This window comes from Miscanthus floridulus, chromosome 11, assembly GCF_019320115.1.
Source record: "Miscanthus floridulus cultivar M001 chromosome 11, ASM1932011v1, whole genome shotgun sequence".
NCBI classification, from domain to species: Eukaryota; Viridiplantae; Streptophyta; class Magnoliopsida; order Poales; family Poaceae; genus Miscanthus; species Miscanthus floridulus.
The window spans coordinates 12,846,218-12,860,555 of NC_089590.1; the positions used below are offsets into that span (position 1 = coordinate 12,846,218).

The following is a 14,338-nucleotide window of genomic DNA, read 5'->3' on the forward strand; positions in this document are numbered from 1 at the left end:
ACTGGCGTGTCCTGGTCAGTGGCAGTAGTTGGGCATGATCTCGGTCAAGTGACCGGACGCTGCACAGTAAAAGTGACCGAACACGCAGGGCCTGTGTCCGGTCACAAGTGATGTACAGTGACGTAGACGACGCTGGAGTTGGCATGTGGGCAGTCTAGTCATGCAGGAGCGGACGCGTCTGGTCATGTAAAAGCTTCTTTGGACAGTTACTGGAAGCGATCGGACGCAGCTTGGGGCAGTGTCAGGTCAAGCCAAGCAGCATGTCCGATCAGTGACTACTAGCGTGCGTAGGAGATAGCCATTGGCGGCAACCCTAGTTCAAACGGCTAGTGACACGTGGAAGCAGTGGCAGCGACCGAACGCAGTGACGTAGACGACGCTAGGAGTTGGCATGCGGGCAGTCTAGTCATGCAAGGAGCGGACGTGTCCGGTCATGTAAAAGCTTCTTTGGACAGTTACTGGAAGCGATCGGACGCAGCTTGGGGCAGTGTCAGGTCAAGCCAAGCAGCACGTCCGATTAGTGACTACTAGCGTGCGTAGGAGATAGCCATTGGCGGCAACCCTAGTTCAAACGGCTAGTGACACGTGGAAGCGTGGCAGCGACCGAACGCATGGGATCGGCGCATCTGGTCAATTGGACCTGCACGTCCGGTCGATGCGCATAAAGCCCAGTGAAGGGGTAACAAGCTAGTTTAGTCCTTGGGGCTATAAATAGAAGTCTTGGCCAGCCTTTGGTCACTAGATGAGCACCCTTGAGCCTTGGTGGCTTGTGTAGGTGTGCTTGGGAGCCCTCTAACTCACTTGAGCTTGATAGTGTCCATTCGATTGAATGAGTGAGCGATTCTAGTGCGATTGCATCATGAGGTTGCATTGAGTGGCACTAGGTGTTCGAGTTATAAGCTGGTGGTGCTTGTTACTCTTGGAGGTTGCCACCTCCTAGATGGCTTGGTGGCTTGCGACTCCGGTGAAGCACGCGAGAAGATTGTGCGGTGCTCCGGAGGTGGATTTTGTGAGGGGGATTGTGCTCACCCTGCGGGGATCGCAAAGAGCAACTCTAGTTGAGCGTGTTATTGAGCTACCCTCACTTTCAGGGTAGGTTCTTGTGGTGCCCGACATGCGGGCTTGGTGGGTGATGCCAATTAGCTGCCGAACCACCAAGTGAGCAGTCGACACAACGGGGATGTAGCTTGGTGGCAACCAAGTGAATCTCAGGGAGAAAATCACCGTGTCAACATTGTCTTCATCATCTTCTCGGTGGTTTCCATTTCATGAAACACAAGCTTGTATTAATTTCATATACATTGTGCATGTGTAGTTGCTCTTGTAATTTGTTGGCTTGTGTAGCTTGCTAGTTACCTTCTTGCTTGTGTAGCATAGAAGTAGCTCCCTTTCGTGGCTAATTTGGTTTTAGTATCCTTGTTAGTCACTTTGCTTAGTTTGTGTAGCTAAGTAATTTGCGCTGTATAATTTAGCTTGTGTAGCCTTGTTATTGAGCATTGCTAGTGAGCTTAGATGGCTTTGTGTTTTTGCTTACTAGATTGTGTAGGAGCTCCCCTGGTTGGCAAAGTACTAGTTGCATAGGTTTGTGTGACCTTGCCACTAGAATTGATTAGGTGAGCTCTAGCTAGCTCAATACTTTAGTTGCATAATTAGGATCTTTGTAAGGTGCTAGAGAACATAGATAGAGGGGTGTAGTCTTGGCTAGACTGATAGTTTTATTTCCGCATTTGTTACGGTTAGCCAACGCGATTCATTTTAGAAAGGAACTATTCACCCCCCTCTAGTCCACCATATCGACCCTACAAGAACACATAAAGAAAGGCTATTCTATATGAATTTCAATTGAAATCAATGCTTTTGTTACATAAAAATAGAAACCCAGACTGTCCCATAGTATGATATGAACAAATGCATAGATTAGTGCTCTTGAACACTGTATGCTTTGTTCTAATGCTAGTTTTGCCATTGTCCACCCAATAGTTGAAACTCTAACAGACTTTGCATACTTTTGCTGCAAAAGATGGACAGATCCTGGATTCCTAATGGGAGACCATTCTCATCAACGTTCATCACAGGAGTTGATGAGGTCATGGATATAGTTAAACAAAAATATCTAGAGCAAAAGATCCCTTGCCCATATACACATTGTCTTAACAAGGTGGTTAAAACTTGGCAGGAGGTGAAGGACGACTTACTTATACATAGAATGCCACCCACATACACCACATGGATTCATCATGGGGAAGAGGGAGGAGGTACTGACATTATAGAGCCATCAGATGTGCATGGATCTCATCATGATGGTTGGATTGAGGAGGAGGAGCAGGAGGACCATGACAATAACATATTACCATATTTTGATGATTTAGTTCAAAACCTGTTGACATCTGAAGAGCGGGCTGGAAGAGTTCCAAAGTTTGAAAGAATGTTGGATGAGTTGAAGCAATCAGTTTCTTCTGGATCTACCTTCTCAAGATTCTCCTTCCTTGTCAGGTTGCTCTATATCAAGTCCCACTATCGAGTTAGCAACAACTATTTTGATGCACTATTAGCATTGCTGTTAGATGCATTCCCTAGTAGCAACGTACCAAAATCATGTGAGGAGGCATGCAAATATATTCGAGAATTGGGACAAGGTTATGAAAGTATCCATGTGTGCAAGAACAACTGTGTGTTGTTTTGGGGTGATCGTGAGGAATTGCAAGCGTGCCCAAAATGCAAAGAGTCTAGATGGGAGGATACAGATGGTAGCAGGCAGGTTCCTCATAAGGTGTTGAGGCATTTTCCTCTAATACCGAGGTTGCAGAGGATCTTTGCTGCTCGAGGAATAGCAACGAACGCCGAAGGGCATGAGACTAAGCGAGAGAAGAATACCGGTGAAATAAGCCATCCAGCAGATGGGGAGGCATGGCAGGACTTTGATAGAAAGCACCCAACTTTTGTAGATGATCCAAGGAACTTGAGGCTTGCCATCGCCACAGATGGTTTCAATCCATTTGGCAACTTTAGCTCGACATATAGTATGTGGCCTATTCTATAACGCCTCTGAACCTGCCACCATGGGAATGTGTGAACCCATCGAATTGCTTTATGTCTCTACTGATCTCAGGCCCAACCTCTCTAGGAAAGGATTTTGATGTATTCTTGGAGCCTCTTATAGAATAACTGAAAGAACTATGGAAGGGTGTTGACACTTTTCATGTACTACATCGTGATAATAAGAAAGGCTTCACTCTGTGTGCTGTCGTGCTTTGGTGCATACATGATTTTCTAGCATTGAGCACCTTGTCAGGCCAAACTATAAAAGGTTATTATGCATGTATTTATTGCGACAAAAATTCATGGTCAAGGAGCCTAAGAAAGAAGCTAGGCTACCTTGGACACCATCGTTACCTTCCTAGGGATCACCCTTAGAGGAAGAGCTTGGATTTTGATGGAGAAACTGAGGACCGAGATGCGCCAAAAAAGTTCACCTTATAGGAAGTCCTTGAGGAACTCGAGACGATGAAATATGTCTGCCCAAGTAAGCATGGTGAAAAAAGAAATGAAAGCGTGGAGAATGGCTAGTGATTTATAATAAAAAATCTACTTGGTGGGGGCTGCCATATTGGAAGGACCTGTTGCTACCACACAATCTTGATTTCATGCACATTGAGAAGAACATATGTGAAAGCATTCTTTGGACATTGCTAAAAATGGAGGGCAAGACAAAGGACACAACGAACGCTAGGCTAGATTTGCATGATATGAACATAAGGCCTCAATATCATGGCGTGCAGCAAGGCACCTCGCTTAAATTTTTGGAAGCTCACTATGTCATGATGGCAAAACATAGAGCAGAATTTTGCAAGTTCCTTAAAGGTGTCAAGTTTCCAGATGGTTATGCAGCCAACCTAGCAAAATCCATAAGTGCAGATGGTACCAAGGTAGTTGGCAAGCTAAAAATGCATACTTGCTATGTCCTTCTCTAGAGGATCATACCTACCGGCTTAAGAGGTTTTGTTCCTAAAGATGTATACGAAGCTATTTCAGAACTTGGGAGCTTCTTCAGGCAACTATGTAGTAGTACTTTGAGGAAAGAAGTCATGGAAAAGCTAAAACACTTCATCCCACTCATCTTATGCAAGTTTGAGAAGATTTTTCCACCGGCCTTTTTTGATGTTATGGTGCACTTGGCTATCCATCTACCCGACGAGGCACTTCTTAGAGGGCCCATACAGTATAGATAGATGTACCCAATAGAACGGTAATTGGGCACGTTGAAGAATTTATTAAGGAACATGGCCAGACCTGAAGGATCAATTGTGGAGGCTTACTTTGAAAGTGAGATGTTGGCATTTTGGGAGAGGTTCATGGACGATGTTAAAACAAGATATAACCAGGGACAACAATATGTCACATGATGGGTCAGCACCTGGTGAGGCCTCTGTTTTCATGCATGGTGTCAAGCCCATTGGCCAGCTTAGGGTAAAGGACATCAAGGATAAAGCCAAAATCAATAAGCTAGCTTGGTATGTGCTTAATAACTACGACGAGGTTGGACCATATGTGCAGTAAGTATGATTTTTTATATGCTGATTTGTTGTTTCCTATATTATGTACGAAATGTTACCAATAATAATGCTTATATGTGCTACAGAATATACAAACAAATTTTAGAGGAACAAGGGGCAAGTGATGATGTTGATAGTAGGCTAGCAGCAGAGTTTCTAGCGTGGTTTAAGTCTTATGTACATGATTAGCATATTTTAGTTCTGTTAGGCCAATCATTGGCAGAATTATACAACAACTTAGTGGTGACGGTGGTTTCATGTTTGTGTGCAGATCGAGGAGCTACGTAGAGAGAAACCAACAGAGGTCAGTGAGGGTTTGTATGCACTGTCATGTGGTCTTGATACCCAAGTCTAGGTTTATGCAGCTTGTAGTATTAATGGAGTTAGGTATAGCACTGTTGATCATGAGAAATCCTTACATACACAGAACTAGTGGTGTCATGACCACCATCACACATGAAGGCTCATCACTAGACTTTTATGGTGTCCTTAAAGAAGTTATTCAGTTGATGTATAACTCTAGTGTACAAAGCCATAGGACGGTGGTTCTTCTATGCTGTGACTGGTACAATCTAGATGGCACTACGAAGTCTACAGGCATTGACGATGACAAACATTTTGGATCCATCAACATTAAATCATTCTGGTACAAGGATGACCCTTTTATTCTCATGACAAAGGCAAGGAAGATTTTTTATCTGTAGGACACCTCCTTGGGCAAAGATTGGTGGGTCGTGCAGAAGTTCAAACATAGGGATATGTATGACGTGAATGAAATAGAGCTTGTAGTGCACTAAGATGATCATTGTTCTGACAACAAGCATGAAGTCCTGCTGGGTGATGGTGATCAGGTTATGCACGAAGCTAGTCATGATGGAGAAGGCACTGTCATTGAAGCCAATTTAGAAGACCTTCTAAGAGATAAGAGGGAAGCAGTTGGCATACTTCAAGGCAACAAGGATGAAGGATGATATTGGAAACCAGAATTGTAGTGACGACAGTAACTGTGGCTGGCAAATATCATATGTCTAGAGGTGACGATGACTTGTAGGAGATTTCATGTATAATCTTTGGGAAAACATGTATTCTAAAGATGCACTTTGCTTTGGATTTCTGGCTTTATATTCTGAACATGTTCAGTATGCTTAGATGTTATAAACTTGTGCTTCAGCGAACAAATAGGCTTTGTTCGCCGGGGTCAGTACTGCACTATGCGGACTATCTATTGTGTATATGACTATTCCATTCAACTACAACTAGTACTTGTTATAGGTTCATATACACTGCATAAGCCATTGACATAAAGCATTCCTTTCACACAGCATGCTTCAACCACTATGGTGAGATCATTAATCAGTTCGACCGGCATGCCAAGTACGTATACTAATATGTGTTTGATTTACCAAACCAAGGCACAAAGCACCCTTGCGTGGTTGCCAATAGTGAATTTAATGCAGGAGGAAAGCCTCTATAGTTATTTCACTCCAAAAACATAGACACAACAGTCGAGGGGTAGACTGAAGAGTGAAGAGGAGTTGCTTTCATAAGCAATTTCTCTTGGTTGGTTTTGTAGAGGCATGCAAGCAGCTAGCTAGAGATGGCTACACTTTTTATTATCCGACGAGAGATCAAATGGACAGTGGTGGACTTTTTGGCGTGTGCAGTAAAGAAATGCAACATCTATGCCTCCTCCATTGTGCATTAGATCAAGGCAACACTTGTTCAGATGAACTCCTCGTAGCATGGTTCTTGCAAATTCAACAAATTTTATCGAAGATATGAGTTGGGTTCACCATAGATGTCACACCCAATTTTGCAAAGCAAAACCAAGTACTCATATATGTGCGCCCAGGATGTCCAAACACACACATATATCACAAATTGCAGTAGTATCAAAGTAAAGTACTTATTACATCGCATATCTCATCATAAAGTTAAATACAAAGTTTGCTTGAAGGCAATATTATTACAAACACAGCGGAAAAGCTAGCCCAACTGCCACAGGGACTCCAACTGGTGAACGTCTTCCTAGTAGTCCTAGACATCCTCCAGAAACTCTTCATATCCATTATCTGTTACCCATCCGGGATTTTCATTGGATGTAAAGCAAGTGTAAGCTCACCATGCTTAGCAAGTATAACAAAGGGATCCATGAGGCTCAAAAAGGCTTGACACTGTTTGACTGTGGTTCGCAATTTTAGTTAATCAAATTTTAGCATCCTGAATCACTACTTTAATGAACAATCCCAATTCCAAATGATATTAAAGTATAGTCAAGTTTATCTCAATTCCCAACCATCCACCATCCACAGTAACCACTAATCTCGAAGGATCTAGACCGCTCATATCTGTGAGCATGGCTATTATAACAGGTTAATTATTTCTGCAGAAATTGTACATCTTTACCCACTGAGCCATGATTCCCACTGCCGGGGTTCGCGAGACCCACTACACCTCTTCCAAGGAAGTGTGGTAGAGTTTCACTATGAAACCCTTAGCTAGTTGCACTAACAGATCGTAGCTACAAAGGAATGGCACACGTGGGCATCGAAGCACGGTGCACACCCTAACAGAAAAAGGAAAGATACCCTCTTACCCCTTACTGGAGCTACAGACGAGCTAGTACAACTAGATAATAGGTTAAAGTCAGAGCCATTTGACACTCGGGGTTGTACGGTCCCTCCTGGGTTGCCGCTTCAGGATAAAGTCCTTATGGAGAGGCACTAGAGTACTCAACCCCATACTCCAGCCCCCTATCTGTAGCTAAAAAGTTCCATTTTATCACATTGCATATAGTCTTTAAATATGTTTAACAATTACTTCATGTTAAGCGCTGCAGCATCTATCCAAAATGCCTACCCAATAAACCCAGGTATCAAGGATATGTGGTACAAAGAATCATCTAGGTAAAGTCCTTAAAGGCAATTCAAATTAAACTCATGCATGAATGTAAGTGGTAGTAGTTCATAGGTAACAAGGGGCCTTTGGTACACTTGCCTTCCTCAAAGTCGTCCTAGAAATACTGCTGATCCTGCTGGGGGTCCTTAGTCACCTCGAATGGCTCACCCTCTAATCGTGATCCAATCATCAATCAAGCATCATTCCAATCATTATATGCATACAAGATAGAACTCTATTAGAACAGTACACCAAACAGTGAAAACATATGTTGAAAAGCTTACAGATCTGTTCTACGCATTTCTACGAACACATGAGCGAAAGAATCACTCAAATCGGACTTAAAACGTGAAAGTTATGCATGAAATAAGATGTAATGGCAATTCTGTAAATAAACTAACCTATTTTCAAATTAAAATAATTAAAAATCTGAATTTAAATGAAATCTAGACCGGGCTTACTATTTCTGGAAACTTCAGGGACTCGAACGAATAAAAACAGGACTAAATAAAAATTAATTTGAACTGGACTGGACCGTGGGTTGATTACTGGAAAAAGCGGGGGCTTTTCTGCAAAACGCGCTCGGTTGACTGGGGTTTGACCCGACGATTGACCGGGGCTGCTGACTCATCGACATGCGGTGGCTGTTCATTGGGCGCGGTGCACCACGCGGGCGTGGGCGCGCTGACGTGGCACGGTGCGCCGGGTCCACGAGTCTACGGTGGACCGGGCACTTAAACCCAACCGGTACCTAATCCTGGCCATCCATGCTAGATCCAACGGCGTAGGGCGAAAACCGGGCGGTGGCTCGCCGGGGAAGAAAGAGAGGCCGGCGGCGCCATGGCCGGTGCGCCTGGACCTTGGGCTACGGCTTCCTAGGGCGCCAAAGCAAGATCTAAGGGCACAGGGAAGGTGGAGGGGCTCACCGTGAGTCGCCTGGAGGGGAACGCGGCATCTGGGAAGGCTTCGAGGCTGGTCGTCGATGGTGCCCGTGAGCTGGAGAGAGAAAAGGCGCACGGGTGAGGGTGTAGTCGGGCAAAACAATGCCAAAACGCGAAATGGGGAGTACCTACGGGCGCGGGGAGGTCCGACGGTGCTTCGGGTGGCCTTGGCGTCGGCGTTCGTGTTCAGGGGGGGGGGGGGGGGGTTCTCACCGGTGGCGGTAGCTCACGGTAGCGAGCAAAGATGGAGAAGGGCTGAGGGGAGGCTCGGCCTTTATAGGCGGGCGGCTGCGGAAAGAAAGGAAGGGAAGCAGGGAGGGGCTCGGCACCTTCCAAACGGCGCCGGTGGCTTTCCATCGGTGCCGCGCCATGGCCGGGCAAAAGAAGGAAGGGGAGCACCAGGGAAGGAAGGTGGACGACGCGGCTGACGAGTGGGTCCAGACGCAGCAGCGAGAGAGAGAGAAGGGCAATGCGCTTGCGGTGAAGCCGAGCAGGCCGCAGCAGCGTGCCGTCACGCGAAGCGGGCCACAGCGATGCAGCAGCTGGGCCACCAAGTTGGTGCGCGCGTGCGGGTGGCCAACTGGGCCGCGCGGGGTGAGGGCCAGCGTGTCAGCGTGGAGCAATCGCCAGTGGGCCACGCCAGGCAAGGCAGGCCACGGGAGGAGGAGGGAGAAGAAGGCCGGGCTAGCTGGGTTGGGCCAGAAGGTGTCTTTTTATTTTTTTAAATCAATGTTTATCAAATTCTATTTTCTCCATTTTCATTTTAAGCCAATTTCAAATAAGTTTTGAATGCAAACTTCAAATCATCTAGCCCTACACTCAATCAAAATCCATATGACTCGGCATGAATGCAACAAACAAGTTTCTAAACTTATAGTTTATTTTATTTAACCAATATTTATTATTTGGCCTAAGTTAAAAATACTTAGAAAATGTAATAAAGGCTAAGAATTAATTGCTAATTTGTGGTAAAAATTTTGGGTGTTACAAACCTACCCCCCTTAGGATGAATCTCGTCCTCGAGATTCGGATGGTTCAAAGAGATTGGGATAGTCAGTTCTCAGATCTTTCTCTCTTTCCCACGTTGCCTCATCCACTGAGTGTCTGTTCCACTGAACCTTGCACATTCTTATTATTTTGCTCCTTGTGATTCTCTCCGCTGTTTCTAGGATTCTTACTGGATATTCTTTGTATGATAGATCCCCTCGGATATCTAGTTCTTCCAAAGGTAGTTGTTCCTCAGGTACTCTCAAACATTTCTTAAGTTGTGACACATGGAAAACATCATGAACACCTGAGAGCTGCTCCGGTAACTCTAACTGGTAAGCAACTTCTCCTCTCCTGTTGATGATCTTGAATGGTCCCACATACCTGGGTGACAACTTTCCCTTGGTATGGAATCTCTTTACTCCTTTCATAGGTGAAACTTTGAGATAGACAAAATCACCAATTTCAAATGCCAAATCTCTTCTTCTTGTGTCCGCATAGCTTTTCTGTCGAGACTGTGCAACCTTTAGGTTTTGCCTTATTGTTTGCACTTGTTTTTCTGCTAGTTGCAAAACATTTGGTCCAAAGACTTGGCTTTCCCCCGTTTGATTCCAAAACAATGGTGTTCTACACTTCCTGCCATACAATGCCTCAAACGGTGCCATCTTAAGACTCTTTTGGTAGCTATTATTGTAGGAGAATTTGGCATAAGGTAAACTCTTATCCCAACTTGTCCCATACTGCAGAGCACAAGCTCTTAGCATATCCTCTAAGATCTAATTTGTCCTTTCGGTCTGTCCATCTATTTGAGGATGGTAAGCTGAGCTGAAGTTCAACTTCGTATCCATTGACTCATGCAATTTCTGCCAAAAATGTGATGTGAACTGTGTACCCCTATCCAAAACAATCTTCTTTGGTACACCATGTAAACATACAATCCTTTCCATATATAACTCTGCTAACTTTGCACTCGAATAAGTTACCTTGACCGGAATGAAATGGGCCACTTTTGTCAATCGGTCAACAATCACCCAGATAGAGTCAAATCCTCTCTGTGTATGGGGTAATCCAACTATAAAGTCTATTCCAACTTCTTCCCATTTCCACTCGGGTATCTTCATAGGCTGTAGTAAACCTGCTGGCCTCTGATGTTCTGCTTTCACTCTTTGGCACATGTCACATATAGCCACATGTTCTGCTATGTCTCTCTTTAGTCCATACCACCAATACCTCTCTTTAAGATCAAGATACATTTTAGTACTTCCTGGGTGTATGGAATAGGCTGAGTCATGAGCTTCCCTCAAGATAGACTCCCTAATAGATTTTACTTCTGGCACACAAATCCTTTTACCGAACCATACTGTCCCTTGATCATCCATATGGAATCTTGGGGCTTTACCAATCACTATACGCTCTGCAATATCCTTGATCCTCTCATCACCCAACTGTCCTTTACGAATCTCTTGTTCCAGAGTGGATTCTACCTCTAACTCCATGGTGTTGGCCACAATACCCAAATTCAAGTATTTGAACTCCTCACACAATTCTTCAGGTAGTTGAGTTGTATAGGCCATGTTCACATAACTCCTTCTACTCAAGGCATCTGCTACAACGTTAGCCTTTCTCGGGTGATAGTGAATATCCAAATCATAATCCTTGATTAACTCGAGCCATCTTTGCTGCCTTAGATTCAGATCTGACTGTGTGAATATATACTTTAGACTCTTATGGTCCGTATAAATCTCACACTTATGACCAATCAGGTAGTGCCTCCATATCTTAAGAGCATGCACCACAGCTGCCAATTCCAGATCATGAGTCGGATAATTTAGCTCATGTTTTCTCAGCTGTCTAGATGCAGTAGGCAACAACTCTAGCCTTCTTGCATAAGAACACCTCCTAGACCTTGCCGTGAGGCATCACAATAGATAGAGAAACTTTTGGTGAGATCAGGTAAGATGAGCACTAGAGCAGAAGTCAGTCTCTTCTTCAACTCCTCAAAACTATCCTAGGCATTGTTTAGTCCATACAAATTTGGCATTCTTTTCTAACAACACAGTCATGGGCTTGGCTAACTTAGAGAATCCCTCGATGAATCTCCTATAATACCCAGCCATACCCAGGAAACTCCTGAATCTCACTAACATCCTTAGGTGGCTTCCAACTCAACACATCTCTAACCTTCTTGGGATCTACTGCTACTCCTCCATTAGAGATTATGTGACCAAGGAAAGATACTTCTTTTAACCAGAACTCACATTTGCTGAACTTGGCATAAAGTTGATGTTCTCTAAGCTTTTGCAACACCAATCTCAAATGTCCTTCATGTTCTTCTTCATTCTTAGAATACACTAGTATGTCATCAATGAACACGACGACAAACTTATCAAGGTACTCCATGAATACTTTGTTCATCAAATACATGAAGTAGGCAGGTGCATTAGTCAGACCAAAAGATATGACTGTGAACTCATATAGTCCATAGCAGGTCACAAAGGCGGTCTTGGGGATGTCAGTACGCCTTATCCTCAACTGATGGTATCCAGATCGAAGATCAATCTTGGAAAACACACAAGCCCCTTTCAATTGGTCAAATAGGTCATCAATTCTAGGCAATGGGTACTTGTTCTTAATTGTGATCTCATTAAGTGACCTGTAGTCTATGCACATCCTTTGTGTACCATCGTTCTTTTCTACAAACAGTACTGGTGCACCCCATGGTGATGAACTAGGTTGAACATAACCCTTATCTAACAATTCCCTTAGTTGTTTCTTAAGTTCTGCTAATTCATTCACTCCCATTCTATAGGGTCTCTTAGCTATGGGTGCAATTCCAGGTAAAAGTTCAATTATAAACTCGATGTCTCGGTCAGGTGGCATACCTGACAATTCCTCAGGAAAGACATCCAGGTACTCATTTGCTATCCTTATATCTTCTAAGGTTGTGCCCTCCAACTGATTAACCCGACAGATTTCTGTAGCAGACTGAGTTGCCACAAACACCACTTCTTCTCCAGTTGAAGTGATAAGATTCACCAAGCTATTACCACAATTAATAACTGCTTTCTGCAACCTTAGCCAATCCATACCCAAGATGACATCGATACCGGTGGAATTTATGACTACAAGATTTGCTTGAAATTCTACCCCCTTATGCTGAGACTAGTAGCTAAGCATATCCACTCTGCTTTCATTACCCCACCAGGTGAGCTTACTAACATGTGTTTCTTCATAACACTTACTAGAATACCATGCTTCTTTATGAATGTATATGTTATGAAGGAATGCGAAGCACCAGAATCAAAAAGTACTGTAGCTGAGTTTGAGTTGACCGAAAACGTACCGATCACCACATCCGGTGCCTCCTGAGCTGTTTCAGCAGTAACATGGTTCACCTTTCCCCGAACGTAGTTCTGCTGTGAGTTAGTCTTCTTGGGGCATCTATTGGAGTAATGTCCCGACTCTCCACAATTGAAGCACTTGTTGTCATTAACTGCATTTGGCGCTTTTGGTGCGCCATTCCTCTACGGAGCATTGGGGGCATTATTCCTCACTAGTACATTGTTGGGTTGCTGCTGGCGCTGAGCTGGTGCCTTGTACTGCTGTTGCTGCTGCTGTGCACGCTGCTGCTGCTGGTTGCGGTTGAGACCTATCTGACCTTGATAGCGCTACTAAGGTTGAGTTTGTTGAGGGTTGGTATGGAAGCGAGAGTTGCTCCTAGATTGTTGTCCTTGAAATTTTCTCTTCTTGTCCTCCATCTGGCAGCGCTTGTTCTCAATCACTAAAGCTTTGTCCACCAGCTGCTGGAAGTTAGCAAAGGTATGGGACAACAGCTGGTACTGGAGACCATCATTCAAGCCCTCCATAAACAGCTCCTGCCTCTTTCCATCCTCGTCTACCTCAGTAGGTGCATACTGTGACAATTGTATAAACTTGTCACGATATTCAGCAACAGTCATGCCCCCCTGCTTGAGAGCCAAGAACTCCTTCTTCTTCAGCTTCATCAGTCCTGCAGGCACATGATGAGTGCGAAAGGCACTGCGGAACTCAGCCCAAGTGATGGGATTAGCTTCGGTGCGGCCGAAGCGGAATGAGTCCCACCAATCCTGTGTAGCTCCCTACAACTGTCCAAAAGCATATAAAACTTTCTTCCTATCATCACATTGGGCAATCTCCAGTTGCCTCTCAATGGCACGTAGCCAATCATCAGCTTGGAGTGGATTAGCAGAGTGCTTGAATACAGGTGGGTGTCCTTTCAGAAACTCTCCCCTCTTATCCCTGACATGAGGGGGTGCATTTCCATTCCCTTGCCCCATGTTCTGCATGTTCTGGGCCATCTGCTGAAGCAACTGGGTCTGCATCATCATCAGCCGCTCCATGGAGACTGGGGGTGGTGGTGGCGGTTCCTCGCCTCCCTGGTTGTTCCTCCTGGTGTTCACCATCTGTAGAGGCATCATATAAGTCTCACATGTCCAAGCATATAACTCTTACAAGATACTGGTGTAACAAGAGTAGGTGTAGACAAGAGATATATGTAGGGTATGCAAGAAGATATTTGTTCTGAACTTTTCCAACGAGTTGGATAACAGCAGTGCTGTAAAACGAGCATATCTCAGTCTCTGTTTATCATATGATTTCGTAGCATACCTTTCTAGAAAGCTTATGAAATTCTCTACAACTTTTGTTTAGAACACTTTCTTAGATTCCAACGTTTACTTAGTCAAATTCAGACGATAAGAAGTACTGTTCCAGAATCCTGACAGCACAGAAACCTCGACTTACAACAGTTGTATCTCACAATTTATAATAGCTATTGAGGTGATTCCAGAGCCAGAAGAAAGATGTTGAAGTCTACTTATCTCCATAAAAATTTCATGACCTTTGAGTATCTAGATTATGAGATATGAACTGATAAAGACAGACTATTCCGAAAGATACAGAATGGACAGCATGATAAAA

General features: G+C 44.2%; 1 protein-coding gene across 1 annotated transcript; it reads left to right on the forward strand.

Moving 5' to 3' along the window:
• The first annotated feature begins 2,020 nt into the window (after window positions 1–2,020).
• LOC136491669 (uncharacterized) lies at window positions 2,021–3,040 on the forward strand. Its single transcript, XM_066487939.1, has one exon. The coding sequence runs from the start codon at window positions 2,021–2,023 to the stop codon at window positions 3,038–3,040; it is 1,020 nt and encodes a 339-aa protein (XP_066344036.1).
• Window positions 3,041–14,338: the final 11,298 nt, after the last annotated feature.